Raw genomic sequence first — 17,528 nt, forward strand, 5'->3', positions numbered from 1 at the left:
AGTCGTAGCACAGATCCCCAATATTTGGAAGACAGGGTCCTTCTTGTTCATCCTGACTCCCGCAAGCTGTTCCAAGAACATGTGCACCGCTGCCTGCCATGGTACTTGAGGGGTGAGGTGCAGATAGCGGCCATTGTGCCAAGAGCTAAAATAGACCAAAATCAAAATTAAGGTAATTTCCTGTCCAGGTCCTCCCCTGGAAGTTGCAAGTCTTCAGTAGACTCCAGAGTTCCAAAATACTTACATCAGATAGATTCTGCCAGTGTAACTGTTGTCCCTGTAGGAAGATAGATTTCTGGTGCTCTGCCATCTTCTCCGAATCCTCTCTATAATATATATTTTATAGAGGTGGAATTCAGATGTGCAGTTAAGCCACTTTAATATATTTTTAGGAAATCAGATTATGAAACAACGTTCAGCATGATCTCAGGTTCGTAAATACATGTGCATAGGAAAGAGATTGGAAGGAAATATATGAAAATGTGAATAATGGTCATTGCTGAGTGGTAGCATTACAGTTTCTGTCTTCTGCCTACGTTTCTGTAATCTCCAAATAGGTTTCTGTAACTTCTTAACAATCAGAAGGAAACGATCCTTGCAAAAAGAGCGAAGACCTCTTCCAGGTGTGTATTCAACTCACAGTGTATTCAGCGACAGTGGTCCTCAGTTGATTTCAGAGGAGTTAGTAGCTTACCTGTACCCCCTTTTCCTATATATTGAATAAAAAACAAAACTTTCTCACCTTACAGGTAAATGTCAAAGAGCTTGATCCCAAATATGCTCATATCCAAGTCACTTATGTGAAGCCCTACTTTGATGACAAAGAACTCACAGAAAGAAGAACTGAGTTTGAAAGAAACCATAATATCAGCAGATTTGTTTTTGAGGCTCCTTATACATTATCAGGCAAAAAGCAAGGCTGCATAGAAGAACAGTGCAAACGCCGTACGATCCTGACTAGTAAGTGGGACTTGGCGTAACTTCTTTGTTTGACATGGTCGTTGTTTGGTGCACACAAGCAGCAGCTGGTCAGCAGGAAAATGTAACTGAAATTTTAGTCATTCGTTGTTCTGCTGTTCAGTCACTAGCTTGCACAAACATGGCTACGTTATAAACCGTTGGTTTCCCGTATGTAATTCATGACTGCTCTGAGTTGTCTCATAAAGAGAATTTCTCCCTCAATCCTGAAGTAATAAGGCGCCTATCTGCTCCCTAAGGTATTTTCCAGACAAAGCATGGGGAGAATTAAGCACAATAGATTTTTTTCTTTAATTTGCCTGTTTGATTTACTATCTTAAAAACTCATTTGTTCAACCTTAACATTTAATAGCTTCGAACTCGTTTCCGTATGTGAAGAAGAGGATCCCTATAAACTATGAACAGCAGATTAATTTAAAGCCAATTGATGTTGCTACTGATGAAATAAAAGATAAAACTGCAGAGCTGCAGAAGCTTTGCTCTTCTGCTGACGTGGACATGATTCAGCTCCAACTTAAATTGCAGGGCTGTGTTTCAGTGCAGGTATGTTGGTTGCTAAACACGTATTAAATGTTTCTTGACGTTCCTCTTGCTTTCATAAGGGCAAAGAGCAAGCATTCATTGTAATTGTCTGTTATACTGTGACTGAGTGCAAAAACCTGTACATTTTTGATTAAGTTAATAAAGAAATTATGTTCAATTTCCATAAATTTTGTGTTATGTCAGAGGACTTGAACATAAATCCCTCTGACTATAGCCAAGCCCTATATTTACATATCAGAAATCATTAACTAACCTATTAGAATATTACCTTTGCAGATGATTTGCTTTAGTTAATCTTTTTCAAATAAATTTATAGTAAGAATAGTAAATGTGTTTCTCAGGTGTGGATTTTTAACATGCTGGTTTTCTTTAAAAAGAGAATTGTAAAAATTACGTTTTGGTTGTATTCCAACAACTCTCTCATTTTTCTCCTTTTGTAATTTAGGTAAATGCAGGTCCGTTAGCATATGCAAGGGCTTTCTTGAATGACAGTCAAGCTAGCAAGTATCCACCTAAGAAAGTAAATGAGTTGAAAGACATGTTTAGGTAAGTGCTTTGTAGTTTTCAGATTATTCCTCTATTCTTTTACTCCATTTTCTTCTTAAAAGAAACCAAAATATTCACCAAATAATGTCCCTCCAAAAAAGGACATTCCCTGTTCTCTTCCACAACATTTAAGTGACCTTCTAATGGTACCTTAAGTAGTAAGGAAATGTGTGTGATTTCTTTCTTGCTGCAGAACTTTAACAATGTCCTAGTGACCCAAGACATTAAATACGACAACTTACTGTATTGCTTTGGATACTGTGACACAAACACAAGCCTACATTCATTATGTGATGTCCTCCTTTGCCCGACTGACCTTACGTTACAGCTTTTCAGACCATTTAGGGTAGGAAGGGCTGGATAAGCTTGCTTCTATCCACGTCCTTAGTTCCACTTGGATTCTTCCAGTCTAGGGCATGTGATGTCTTGTCTGGACTGAGCATCCCTCTAAGCTAGGGCATGTCTGAATGCTCTTGCATTGGAAAAAAAAATCTGTTTCATATATGAAAAGAGTTTACATTCAGAATAAGAGAGACAGCTGAGTAAAATAGGCTAAGGAGAAAGATGATAGCTTATCCACTCATTTGCTTCAGACTTATAACATTCACTTTTCCCGTCTCTGTGTTATCAGCTGTTTCAGGTTACAGAGTAACCAGTAGTCATTCATTCAATAATTATTAATGCCTGGCACGTATGAAAAGCTTCTACTAGTTGCTATGACAGGGATACAAAACAAGTGGGCAGTGAGGTACTTTGTCCCCTGAGACCTACCGTTTAATTATGGACATTAAACATAAACACATGAAATGATGGAAAAATGCTTTTATGATAACTCGTCAACTCTCTGTCCCAACTCTTACCAGCCCAGGGCAGATACTTCATGACTATAGCACCCAGCACTGTACTGGGTGCATAGCTAGTACCAAAAAAAATATTTTTGAATGGATGACATTATCTACAGATGTAAACTAATGTTAGCACAACTTGAGCTGATATCATATCAAGTAAATGACCGAGCAAGTAGGCTTCCCAGAGGGTATATGTTTTGAGCTGGATTTTGAAGGAGGTAAGAAAGCAGAAGAGAAAGATGGAAAAGAAAGAAAACGATATTTCAGACTTAGGAGATGGCATTAGCAAAAGCACAGTGAAAATACAGGATTCTAATCTTCCTTGTAGGCAAGCCGTGGTTAAAGTAAATATTAAATTGTCGGTGAGACTTTTCAGGAATAAACAACAAAAACTTTATCTTTGATCTTCACCCACAGGAAGTTCATCCAAGCATGCAGCATTGCGCTGGAACTAAACGAGCGGCTGATTAAAGAGGATCAGATTGAGTACCATGAAGGGCTGAAGTCAAATTTCAGAGACATGGTAAAAGAATTGTCTGACATTATTCACGAGCAGGCAAGTATTAGGGTGGTTGAAAACGAAAACGTGATCCGGGGTCCGTAAAGAGTTACTTAACAAATCTATTAGTTTGAAAGGTGTTACCTTGAAATTAGTATGTTATTTTAGAATTTGCTCATATCTTCTTTAATCATTTAAATGATGTAATACAAATGAAATTGGAAGCAATTACTGACAGTTGCTTTAGCAGGTGCTTCAGATAATAAATCATTTGGTTCTTTGTGCCACAGAGCCATTAGAAGCGAGTAGCTGAGCGAGTCTGAGTTGATCTACTATGAACATGGATAAGAATCTCTCAAGAAGGGTCCTAGAGAAGTGAAATGATTGGCTCAGTAGCCAAATCCCTAAATGAATATTCCTGTCTTAGCTGTAAGAAACTAGATGCAGGTGGCCCTCCCTGTCTGCAGGTTACACATTCACGGATTCAACCAACTGCAGATCGAAAATATTTGAAAAAAAAATTCCAGAAAGTTCCAAAAAGCAGAACTTGAATTTGCTGCACATAGGCAACTATTTACGTAGCATTTACATTGTATTAGGCATTATAAACAATCTAAAGATGATTTAAGGTATCGGGGAGGGTGTGCATAGGTTATATGCAAATACTATGTCGTTTTATGTAAGGGGCTTGAGCATCCTCAGATTTTAATATCTGTGCAGGGGGCAGTGGTCCTGGCACTAATCCTCCAAGGATACCAAGGGACAACTATACCATCATTTAGGTGAGATCCTGAGTGAGTTCCAAAATTCGGGAATCGTCTTAATACCCATACAGCCAGTTCTGTTTTCATAAAACCTAGCATTTTAATTTATGGCTGAGTGTTAATGACAATTACAGCTAACTTAGTAGAACACAATCTGAAAAATACAGAGGCAAAGATCTGCTCACCACTTACAGCCAAATTATGTCATGATTAAGTAGTTATGACTTTCATATCCCCACTTACCTAAAACCAGAGTACTCCTGAATTGTCCTGGTAAGTGTCATTCCTATATTAGGGTCCTGAAATCTGTGTTTACAACCACTCTAGACGTGGACCGTCACTCAGGCATTTTAATATCTTCAACACAGTTGTAAAAGTCACAACATGATGGTCTGGTCCCTCAGTGCGTGAGCCTGTTAAGCTTATCATAAAGTCTCCTTAATTTCCTTACTAAGGAAAACAGCCAATGAGATAAGTATTTGCTTCAGAAACTCTTCAAACTCTCAATTTTTTTAAGAAACTAAGGCTCCTTAAAAGAAACAAGGGTAACGACAACCCTTTAGAGAACCCATTCTTGACACTGGTCCCAGAAAGGAGAACCTCATCTGTCCTGGTATCTGCATTTCATTGATTGCTCGGCACTCCCCTGTGTGAGACCATCACTCAAAGGGTGTTCTTACAAATAGACTTACAAATAGTGGTTAGTTCCCAAAGAGCTGCAGTGTAATGATGGGTGAAAGAAGAGATGTTTCGAGGAAAACAAAAGCTAGTTGACTCCAGGCTCTACCTCTCTGAATTTAGCATGTATGCTTTCTCTTAGAAAGGACTAGGGGAAATTTAGTTACCATTAGCCCAAGGTCGCACTGAGTGACCAGGAGTCTAATTTTCTAACCATGGTCATCTTCTCAGTATGGAGAAGCCAGTCAGCCAGACGTTCTTCGTCCCATCTGTTCAATGAGACGAGTCACCCCAGTCTCCTACTCTCCCGTTCTCATGGCTGGGAATTTTGTTGGCCTGAGGAGTCTGGAATCAGTGATCTGTTTCTTCTTTTCGCCATCTTTACTTCTGTTTGCCCGCCTAGGAGTGAGTGCAAACTGTTCCAAGGCATACCTTTGCGGCTCAGTCTTCAGAGGCCCATCTTGGCCTCCTTCCCAAAGCAGCCAGGTGATCAGGGCTAGGAAGGTAGGGAATCATTCCACTTCCTTTATTGTCTGTATCTCAAGCTCAGCCCCTGAGTACAGTGGGTACTTCACCATCACTGTTCTGGGGTATGCTTGAATCAAATAAGACCACATAATTTATTCCTAGGATCTGTCCAGTTTATGGGGTTTTGTTCTCCATAGTCCATAGGAAAAAACAGCAAAAACCCCTCCTTCACAAAAGATATAAAACACTTACATCATTTTAAGCCAATGTGTATTATATTACAGTTATGTAATTTGCATGCAACCGTATGACCTAGCATTGAGCTCTGATTTGTTCAACTTGAAAGCAAATCGTTCAATTCACTGCTATTACTGTGATCAAGATATTTAGAGTAGTAGTTTTATAAAGTTATTTTTTCCCGTGTTTAAATAAAAAAAAAGTTCAACTGAGTAAATTGTAAAGATCTTGGCTTTATTCGGTGATTCATGAGTCGGGCAGCATCCCGTCCGGCAGACAGAAAGGAGCTCCGAAGAGTTTGACAAAATGGAAGACCTTTACAGGTAGAACGAGGCAGGACAAGGAAGTTACTCTAGAAAAGAGCTGATTCTTTCAGGCAAGGTCACCTTCCCACGGGGCACAGCAAGGGTCTGTCAGGTGGAGTACCTCACCAGTGCCGACCAGGTAATTCCAGACTGAAAGTAATACACATACTTTCTTGACTGCTTAAGATTACCTGCCTAGAAAAGGCTGAAACTGCAATTAGGTTAGGTATTAAGTCTCAGGTGACGTGGGCTTAGCGCAAGTGACTCCATTTTGGGCCTCTCATCTCTTTTTTAACACCGTCAAGTGTGGATTTTACAAATCTGCTGTCTTACTTCCCACCTGTCTCTCTCATTTAATTTCCATGAACCATGGCTATTTTGTTTAGTTCTAGGGACCAGTATTTTAGACCTTTGATATTATATATTGATAGCTAACCAAGAAAAATCGTAGTTTCTGTTGGTTTATATTTACACACGCCTCATATTCAGGTGTGCCTTACTTTGGGCAAATGTTGACTTCATAGTGAATTTTTTTTGTAAGTCAATATTTCCTATTAGATTCTCATATAAAAGAGAGCCTTTTTTTAGTCATACACTTTGAGACATATTATTTCCCAAAGGAAAACATAATACAAAATAAGATAAAATACAGCTGTGCGTTGCAATGTGAATTATCTGTGAGCTCCATAAACGATTACTTGACAAAAAGATACGGCCTGGATATCCTTGGCCCTTTTCAATGGAATCTGTTACACTATACTAAAATATAGAGTCCTTTTAAAAACTTCTTCAAGCTTTTGACTTTTTAAAAGGGATGTATATCACCTTAAAACTATTAATTGCAGGTCTTAATTAGATAGAGTTGGTGGTGGCCATTGTAGTGTCTGTTTGGTCTGTTTTGTTCATGATGAATGCTCTATTTTCTCGTCGCCTCTGACAGTTGTGGATAATCAATCATCTCTTAAACCTCTCCTGTGCTTTCAGATTAGTGTCATGAGTTACGATTTTTATAAGAGGAAATTTCTCTATTACGGACTTTATATATAAGACATGATTTGTAGCAACACAAATGATGTGACGCATTACTGCCACCGTAAACTAATTTGCAGGCTTGATACTGAAGTTTCAGAGCTAACTTGAGAACCCAGTATTGAAAGCTTGAGACCTAAATCGGGACAGTATAGTAAAGAGGTTGGATGTGATGTGTACGCTATTCTTTTCTTCTGTCTAATCCACGCATGAGATCTCTGTTGCTTTTGAGCACACAACATAGTTAATTTGGGGGACTTGCCTGGCGGTCCAGGGGTTAAGACTTCACCTTCCAACGCAGGGGGTGCGGGTTTGATCCCTGGTCGGGGAGCTAAGATCCCACATGCCTCACGGCCAAGAAAACAAAACATAAAACAGAAGCAACACTGTAACAAATTCAATGAAGACTTTAAAAATGGTCCACGTCAAAAAAAAATCTTTAAAAAAAGTGGATCATTTTTAAAACATCTATACTAATATGTATGTTTTATGTTTATGGGATATAAAATTTATACTTATGAAGTTTATTTCCAAGAAAAGTCTTCTGTATTAATTAGCTTATATAATTACAGTATGTATTTAGAAATGTTCACTTATTTTCTCTTCGCTTAATATTATTTCCCAAGTCTCCAGGGAAGGAGCATGGGTATCTGCATGTTTGAAAAGTCCCACAGTGATCCTGAGAACCACTCTTAGAAGATGATCTATAAACTTGTGTCCAAGAGTCCACTGTTTAGGGCTCTTGTTATGACCATCGGTTAAAAAAATTATTTTAAAGATTGTATTACCTCTCGCTTTCTGTTGAATTTTGCATTTTACAGCCTTCTGTGTTTCTTAATGAGTAACCAGATCTTTTCTGCTTTTTTGATATGCTGCCTTTGTAATACAGCTTTGAAGACTTGAGTCGGTAATGTTTTTCTTTGCTCTTTCTGCTTTATGTCATTTTAAATAGCTAAGTGTCAGTGATAGATTGAAACATGCCTGCGATTTCATATACACATACTTCTTGGGCAGCGGCTACTCTACTTCATGATAAACATGCAGATTTCTTTCGTTTCAGATCTTACAAGAAGACACAATGCATTCTCCCTGGATGAGCAACACATTACATGTATTTTGTGCGATTAGTGGCACGTCGAGTGACAGAGGTTATGGTTCCCCAAGATACGCTGCTGAGATATGAGGACATGCAGATGTAAAGTGATAACAAGAATGAACCTTCTCAGGAATATTTTGAGCTGTGCAAATGTTAAAATTTAAAGATTTGATATACGTGGAGTGTTTTCTTCCTGACACCAAAATTTTCATGCTTTCAAACAGGGTGCTTACATATTTGTAAATACTTAAGCAACTTGAAAGTGCCTGGAAAATTGCACCACTGTGCTTGGTTTGTACTTTTTTAGGTAAATCTATATACTGAGAAGTAGAGCTCAAAAACGTTAATTCGATTTGCTCAGCTGTTGCTTAAAATAATAATGGTACTGTGTAAAATTGTATAATGGAACACAATAAAAGGTAAAACTTATTTGTAATTAGAAGTGAAGGAAATAATACTTGGAACTTAGCATTTTTCTTGACAGGAAGCCAAATTTATTATCATACTAATCCTTGGAGAAAAAAAATTGATAAAGTTTCCATAAAACATGGATACTTCCAACTGGGGAGATGATTTGAAATCTTGCCTACCAGTGGTCAGGACTGGGCTAAGGGAAGCAAAAGCATTATTTAAAAAGGAAAATTTCACAAAGAAAGGATATGTATAGAAATAGCAGGGTTACCGATCCTTCAAGTTTTGATCCAGTGATGCTAGGTACTCCAGTTGGTCTCTCTGACATACAAGACAAGGGATTCCTTTGTGGCATAGCTTTGCCTAGCAAGCAACGTTCGTTGCCAGAGCTTCATCAGCGGAGGCTATCCGTAAAGCTAAACAAAACATCTCTGAGATCTGCAGTCAGTACATACTATGCAACTTCAAAGCTTTAGCAGCAGATTCTGAGAGTAGGGATTTTGTAATGATCATTTACAATGGTCATCAGTTTACAAGTTTAACAAGCATTTTGATAGAACTTGATGGTTGCAGCGTTTCTTGGGTGGGTATGCATAAGCACCACAGATTTAGCAACTGCTGGCTAAGGATTACATCTCTAACTATGAAGAAGCCTCAGACTACCTAAATAATTCAGGAGAAACCAAGATGCAAAGAACTTCTTTAGCTTGAGTTATCCATATAATTTTGGCTGCCTTTCGTGTAAACTTTAAGTCCTAGACTTATTTTTCTTATGTAGTTCAGCTTATTTTACAGACAAAAAAAAAAAAAAGGGAAAACAGACACTGATATATAAATGGATCGCATGGAGCCTTGGCTTTTTAAATGCTTTGTGATCAAGTAAACCTTAGAGATTATGCACCTGGCTTGGCCATTTTTCTTTACACGTCATTTTTAAGCTTTCAGGGGAGCATGAAATTATCTATGAAATGTTAATTTTGTATTTAACGGGGGATTCAGAAATTTCAGAGGCAGTTTGTAATTCCTTAATATCTTGGGGTAACTGGAGAGTTAGTTTCACCTTTAAAGTGATTATATTTGGCATGTACACGGAAAGAACTGTCACCTAGAGAGAGTGCTGCCTTCTGAGAATGAGGCATCTTGGGGAAACTTCAGTGCTCTTTTGTCAATAACTAGCCCCTATCATGTCCCCCAGCAAAGTATTGTGCCCTGTGGATAATTTTTTAAAGTATAACAAATGACCCCTGCCCTCAAGGAACTTGCAATCTAGTTGAGGAGGCAAGATAGACACAAAATTAAATAAAACAAGAATTAACAATATAAGACAAGAAAAGTTGTGCGTGAACGTTGACAGATGAAGGACATTGCCCACAGCTCGCATCACATTCAAGGAATGAGAGGCCGCTGTGAGTTGTAATGTTCAGGGATGGTTTCATGGGCAAAAGTAAGCCTTGAACAGGCTTTCAAAGGTGAGAGGGTGTTCTAAGCAGGAGGAACATCATAAGCAAAGGTGCAAAAAGAATTTGCAGAAGTTCAGGGGATGGTGGGACCAGTTTTGTTCAAGGGAGTAGTGGAAAGAAAGTTCAGACCTAGATTTTGGAAGGCCTTGAATACCAGGCTAATAGTATTTGGACTTTAGTCAGTAAACATGAGGGAGCCAGTCCGGGTTTTTGAACAGAGAGACTACTTGATTAAATGTTATTTTTAGTTATGAGTCCATAAACCCCATAGATGTGAACAAGAATGGAGAAGAAAGGACAAGTACAAGAGATACTCTGTGGAAAGACTGGACATGACTTATTGATGGCTAAGGAGAAAAGAGGAAAAGTTAAAGAGAATTTTGTGTCCTGTGGCCAGTAGAGTTGTCCGGGTCATAGCACAATTTCACTAGATTTTTTTTCACCAACTTTCAGACTGAGGTCAGAAAGCTATATACAGAGAACAAGGTGGGCTAGACTAGAGAAAGCCAGCGAAATGTGTTTTGAAACACTGCATATATTAGGCATTACTGTTTATATAGTTTAATGATTTCATGAAGTGATTTGGCCTCTACAGATTAATTCACATCAAAGAGTGCGTTTCTGCTATACTGATTATTTTTGCAGTTAAGCTTGAGTCCAGTTTCCCCTGGAAGCTCTTGTTTTGATAGTCTTTGACCATATTGTAAAATGTGAATAAAGTCACCATTAGTAGTGGTAATTTATCACTACAGTGATAACCCGTAGAGCAAGTAAGCAATTCCATGTAGGTTTTCCAAGTAACCAGTGCACCAATGGCATCCTGTCTCTAGATGGAATTGTTATTGTTGCCATATGATTTGACTGCTTATAATAAATACTGTCAACATCTTTTTAGAAATGAAACGAAGAGCAGCAGTGGTAGCAACAGCCTTGGAACCTTGACCAACGTATCATAGAACTAGAGATGACTCACTGGTTAATTAACAAACTAAATAGGTCAGCGTAATAAAAACCTAAGCCTTTGATTATAAATACTGGTTTATCTGAAATGCAGAACCTGAGCAATGTATTGGAATAATAGGAAATTTCCAAACTCTTGAAAATATTAATAATCAGACACATATCTCAGGCTTGTGATCCACGAAATGGTGGGCTACCTTCAGTCTTGTTCTAACAGTATACTACTTCAGAGGGTGTGTGTAGCAAGGCTGTTCCCCTGTCCTGGGATTTGGCCTGTAAGAGTGCTTTGTTCATCTGGTTCCGGTTACAATAATGCTTTTTTTCTAGTCCCAAACCACGTAATGGTTACTTGAAGAAAAGTGTATATGTATGTTTATCCAACTCCTGATTGAACTTGTGACTAAATCCTTCAAAGATTTTGCCTCTGTGTATGGCATCTTAAAACTTTTTCCAACATGCTTTTTTTCTCTTCTGTTTTCCTCTTTATTGAGCTGTGATTCACACACCGTATGATTGACCCATTTGAAATGCACAATTCAAGGGTTTTTAGTATATTCAGAGTTGTGCAACCATCACCACAATTAATTTTAGAAATTTTCATCACTCCAAAAAGAAACCCCATACACATCAGCAGTCACTCCCCACTGCCCACCAACCAGCCCCCAGCCCCTGACAATCAGTAATCGACTTTCTGTATCTACAGATCTGTATTCTGGACATTTCATATAAATAGAGTCACACAATATGTGGCCTTCTGTGGAACTAGCTTCTTTCATTTAGCATAATATTCTCAAGGCTCATCCATGTTGTAGCATGTATCAGAATTTCACTCCTTTTTAATGGCTGAATAATATTCCTTTTGTATGGATACACCACATTTAATCTGTTCATCAGTTGATGGACATTTGGGTTATTTTTGCGTTGGGGCTATTATTGATAATGTTGCTATGAACACCCACGTACAAGTTTTTGTGTGGATATGTTTTCATTTGTCTTGGGCATATACCTAGGAGTTGAATTACTGGGTCATATGGTGACTCTACGTTTAGCGTTTTGAAGGACTGCCAGACTGTTTCCCGCAGCAGCTGCACTGCTTTACAGTGCCGGCAGCAGTAAGTAAGGATTCCAATTTCTCAGTATTCTCAGCAACACTTGTTATTATCTGCCTCTTTGATCATCACCTTCCTAGTGGGTGTGAAGTGGTATCTCATTGGGGTTTTTGTTTGCATTTCCCAAATGGCTAATGAAGTTGATCATTCTTTCATGTGTTTGTTGACTATTTTTATGTTCTTTGGAGACAAATCTATTCAGATTCTTTACCCATTTTTAAACATTGGTTTGTCTTTTTATTGTTGAGTTGCAAGAGTTCTTTATATGTTCTAGATGCAAGTTCCTTATCAGATATATGACTTCCATATATTTCTGTGGGTTGCCTTTTCACTTTTGTAATGGTGTCCTTTGAAACAAAAGTTTTTAATTTTGATGAAGTCCAATTTACCTATGTTTTCTTTTGTCGCTTGTGCTTTGATATTGTACCTAAGAAGACATTGCCTAATCCAAGGTCACGGAGATTTATACCTACATTTTCTTCAAGTTTGGGAGTTTTAACTCTTACTCTTAGGTCTTCGATCCATTTCAAGCTGGTTTTTGTATATGGTGTGAGATAGGGGTTCAAATTCATTCTTTTGCATGTGGCTATCCAGTTGTCTTTGTACCATTTGTTGAAAAGACTATTCTCCCCCATTGAATTGTCTCGGCACCCTTTCCAAAAATCTGTTGACCATAAATGTACAGGTTTATTCTGGGCTCTCAGTTCTTTTCCACTGATCTGTATGTCTGTCCCTATGCCAGTACTGCATTGTCTTGATTACTGTAGCTTTGTAGTAAGTTTTTAAATTGGGAAGTGCAGTTCCTCCAACTTCATTCTTTTTCAAGACTGTTTTGGGTATTCTGGGTCCCTTGCATTTCCATATGAATTTTAGACCCAGATTATCAATTTTTGCACAAAAAAAAAAGTAGCTGGGATTTTGGTAGAATTTGCTGTGAACCTGTAATTTAATTTGGGGAATATTGCCACCTTAACAATATTAAGTGTCCCAGTCCATGAACGTAGGATGTTTTTCTGTTTGCTTTGGTTGTCTTTAATTTCTTTCAAAAGTATTTTGTGGTTTTCAGTTTAGAAGTCTTACACTTCTTTTGTTAAAGTTATTCCTTAGTATTTTATTCTTTTTAATGCTATTGTAAAGGGAGTTTTTTTTTTAATTTCATTTTCCGATTGTTCATTGCTAGTTTATAGAAATACAACTGACTTTCGTATATTGACCTTGTATCCCGAAACCTTGCTGAATGCATTTATTAGCTTTAATGGTTTTTTATGGGTTCTTCGGTGTTTTCTATATAAGATCATGTCATCTGAAAATACAGATAGTTTTACTTCTTCCTTTCCAATCTTGATTCTTTTTATTTCATGTTCTTACTTGGCACTTGGCTAGAACTTCCAGTAGAATGTTAAATAGCAGTGGTGACAGTAAGACGTCCTTGTCCTATTACTGATCTTTGGGAGAAAGCTTTCAGTCTTTCACCTTTAAGTATGGTATTAGCTGTGGGTTTTTCACAGATGCTTTTTATCAGGTTGAGGAAGTTCCCCCCAGCATGACTTGCATCTGTTTTCCAGTTCAGTTTCCCCTGGTAATCATATGATCCGTGTATGACATGTAGGGAAATAGATGAGAAATGGTTAAGAAATGTACTCAAGATACACATCAAATTAGAGATGAAACCAAGGCATCCTAACTCAGTCCACAGTGTTTTCAACTATTATATACTATTTCCTATAGTCTCCTGCTGCAACTTCCTGCAGCTTTCTACAGAGACCAAAAAAGTTTCCTCTCTTCCTTTTTACTAAGAAGGTAAGCTCCGTAAAGGTAGAGTCTGTGTCTAATTTTTCACCTCTGTTTCCTTGAAATCTAAAAGTGCCTGCCACAGAATAAGTACTTGAGCAGTCTCTAGGAAATAAAGCCAGTTTAGAAAGGCAGATACTCCCAGGGCTTTTATTATGATCAAGTCAATGTAGACAATATCCCAGCCCTCGGAGACAGTGTGGTTGAGAAGGTAAGACATAGTCACATAAGGTATGAAGAGGTCTGATAATAGCAAATCAGTGGTAATGGCAAGTGCTTGAATAGGCAGAGCTTTTCTAGATGTAGAACAAAAAAGGCTTCGTGGAGGAACACAGCCTTGAAGGATGGGTAGGAACTAGCGTGTGTGCATTAAGGAAGCACCTTAGGCAGGGTTTTTAACAAGAAGTTGAAAAATTAACTTCATTTTAATTATTATGTGGACTCTGACCGTTAAAACCAATCAGTATCACAAGGAACATGCAAAGGAAAAATAATAATAGAGTGCATGTAAAATCAAGTAACATTCTCTGTCTTGTTTTTCTGACTCCCTTATCCTTTCGTCTTAGATTCAAACTGGGTAAGTCAGTCTTTTCCTTTTGTCTAGAAAATGTATGCTCTAGTTGCTTCATTCCCATGTTAGAAAACTTTTTCAGCCTACCTCAGTCAAGTTCGGACCAACAAGTCTTGTTCTTTGCGCATTGTAGCATTTTGTAATGATCACTGCTTCAGTAGATCTCCTAGTTGAGAGTCTTAAAAAGCCCTGGACCCCTCATTCTGCGTGCCGAGTGTGTGCCTCTGATAGGAAACCAATGGAAGCCATCATGGGAGCAGTTCAGGGCTGCAATCCGCGAATTGTAGACCATTCGCCACAATTTTTTTTTGCGGTACGCGGGCCTCTCACTGTTGCGGCCTCTCCCGCTGCAGAGCACAGGCTCCGGACACGCAGGCCCAGCGGCCATGGCTCACGGGCCCAGCCGCCCCGCGGCGTGTGGGATCCTCCCAGACTGGGGCACGAACCCGCGTCCCCTACATCGGCAGGCGGACTCCCAACCACTGCGCCACCAGGGAAGCCCTCGCCACAATGTTTTGATCTCCCATCGTGAACCAGGTATATGAATGGTCAAGGCAGTATTCGGTGGGCAGGTATACGGATGAGAGATTATAATTAAAATCTAGTAGTTATTCCAAGGGTAGTCTTTTTCTGTCAGTAACTGGACTGGGTCTTCTGAATTCTGTATCCCTGAAGAGAAACATCTGATGTCTCTTTGAGGGATATAAATAATAGTGTCTGGAACTGATACACTTGAACATTTAATATTAAGAAGCAAAAGCAGACCTAAAATCGATGTGGAGTTCCGTTCAGTGCAAAGACGATCAGGTCCTATAGTGGTCAGGCAGTGAATTATTTCAGAATTCTTATTTGTCAGGATTTGAGATGCTTCCAGAACCACTGTAAGTCGTGATGATAGTACTATGCCCTCCCTCCACGTCCCAAACTAAATCTAGACACACAAACACAGACAAAATGAAAGAGGTCGAGTGAGGGAAAAGGGCCGAGTCGACAAAATTATCCCTATCAGAACAACTACAGTGAAAATGAAAGACTTCTGGAAGGAAACGTGGCTGCACTTTGTTCCACTGCAACCCCAAGTAGGTACAAGGTCAGCTGAAGACAATTCAGGTCACATGTAAGAGAATTTATGGTCAGGGAAGTCATTTGGGGGTATTTACGCAGAAAATGAGGTAACCCCACCACCACCACCACCACCACCTCCTCCTCCTGGGTTACGGAAACAGAACTTAAAGTTCTAGCCCTGGAAGGAGAATCTTCAGGAGGGAAAGTTCCACCTCTGTCCCCGTTGGTTTAACCATCTTGCAATTATTCTGCTTTCTCTTGGAACTGCCACCACTGTGATGGCCCCCAGGGGTGTTTCATGATAACCCTGTGCTTCTGGATGAGCCTTTGGCAGGGAATGGACCAGTGAGGGGTCCTCCTAGCCTACCCAGGGGCTTTGTCTGCCCTCCAATGATTACTCTCATTTTGAGAGTTTCGGCATTCCTTCCATATAGCATATGGTGGTTAAGTGCACAGACTCTGAAAACCAACTGTCATTTACCAAGCTGTGGGACCTTGGGCATGTTACTTGATCCCTCTATGCCTTCATTTTCTCATCTGTAAAACGGAGGTATTCATTTGACCTACCTCCTAACATTATTGTGAAAATTCAATGAAGTAAGGTATGTAAAGCCCCGACAGTGATACCTGGCACATCTGTTTGACTGTTACATCTATATGTGTGTTAGCTAAGAAATGTAATCTTTACCCCAGAGCATAGCAGAATTTTGCCAGCCACCACACCCTGTATGTCTCTGGACCCATCTCTCCATTCCAGGTGGAAGTGGGGTAGGGACAATGGGTGGGTCAAGGTCAGGCCATTTTTACCACTTGATATTCCACAGATCACCCCTGGCCTCACTAGATCTCACCCATGTGCTGGAGAGCTGTGCCCCGTGCAAGGACGTTATTTCCTGTGTGGTATGGGCGCCGACAAACATGCACAGATGCTGGCTGTTAGCAGCAAACACTGCCATACTGGTGTATCCTGGATGAATATCAGCCCTGCCCCTGTGTCTATCTTCCTGAACAGAAGCCGGTTATTTATCTTTATAGCTTCCACACACATCTGAGCATTGACAAGCTGTCCCTTAGGCCCCTGAACTCTAGGACCTCTCGGCTTACCTCCTCTGGCTTCCTTCCGCTCTCAGAATTACACAGAAGTGGTTTTGGATTTGCGATTGAACTGGTGGGATTTACTCCCTCAGTATTCCCTCTATAGAGAGTCTCTAAATACACAGCCTCCTTCAACTGAGTTTAACTTGTATTTCTCATTTGGATTTCTGCTGTCAATGTTCACAGATAACCAGCTCTCGTGAAAAAGATCAGGAAAGTTTTCAGTTTCCCTTTCCCATTTCCTACCCATTTCTTTGTAGCTATAGAAATCCTTTAGGGGCAAATTTGCCCAACCAATCTTGTTTAAAGACATTTCATCCTCACTTTAGGTGACGGGGCTTGGAGTTGAGGCCTACTGTCCCCGTGCCTTGCAGTGAAGCGCCGGCCCCTCCCTCCCAATCCCCTCCTAGACCCTGTCCTCTTCCTCCTTCATCCAAGAGCTTGCCACACTCCTATGCTGTGCGCTCTCCTCACACTAGCTTCTCAGCGATCACTGTCTGAATGAATCAGCTTCCACAGCTGTGACCCATAACTCCAGCTCATCTCACCTAAGGGCATTTCAGCAAGTTTCTGCAGCCACTGCAGCTTGGAGAAACTGACGTTTAGTCAAGATCGGACAAACCTGCATTAAGGAAATGTCTTGAGGTGGAACTGGCTATATTTTCCCTCCCTCCACCCCAAATCTGAAGTTTTCCTCATGGATGGATACCTCTCTACCGTCATTCTCCCTCCCTGCCAGGTATTCCCCAGCAAGGATTTCTTCCTTCAGATGGCCGTGAGCAAATCAGTCCCTGCCCCTACTCTGCTTCCTCCCCCTGCTCTGACGTTGGGGCATCCGTAGGAAGTCAGCTACCCACACCATCCCACCCCATCTACCAGGATGTGGCAGAGTGTGGGTGGTTATCTTGCACTTCCCGTTTCTAGGAGGCCAACCGGCCGAGACTGAATTGCCTTAGACCCTAAACTTCAGCACCAGCACCCTGCTGGCTGACCTCACATGCTCACTTCTTTGGTTATTCCTTCACTCTCTGGTCCCTTAGATCTCAGAATGGTGGTTCTTAATTTGGGGTGATGC

General features: G+C 39.9%; 1 protein-coding gene across 1 annotated transcript in view; it reads left to right on the plus strand.

The window, feature by feature from the left end:
• The window catches only part of DOCK11 (dedicator of cytokinesis 11), a 176,312-nt gene extending 167,840 nt beyond the window's left edge, over window positions 1-8,472 (plus strand). The window contains exons 48-52 of the mRNA XM_024750587.1: window positions 750-960; window positions 1,331-1,521; window positions 1,967-2,067; window positions 3,333-3,471; window positions 7,956-8,472. Of these exons, the coding sequence (XP_024606355.1) occupies window positions 750-960; window positions 1,331-1,521; window positions 1,967-2,067; window positions 3,333-3,471; window positions 7,956-8,078 (765 nt within the window). The 3' untranslated portion in view covers window positions 8,079-8,472. The remainder of the gene's footprint in view (window positions 1-749; window positions 961-1,330; window positions 1,522-1,966; window positions 2,068-3,332; window positions 3,472-7,955) is intronic.
• The last annotated feature ends 9,056 nt before the right edge of the window (window positions 8,473-17,528 follow it).

This window comes from Neophocaena asiaeorientalis, unplaced genomic scaffold (genome assembly GCF_003031525.2).
Source record: "Neophocaena asiaeorientalis asiaeorientalis breed wild unplaced genomic scaffold, Neophocaena_asiaeorientalis_V1.1 scaffold503, whole genome shotgun sequence".
NCBI classification, from domain to species: Eukaryota; Metazoa; Chordata; class Mammalia; order Artiodactyla; family Phocoenidae; genus Neophocaena; species Neophocaena asiaeorientalis.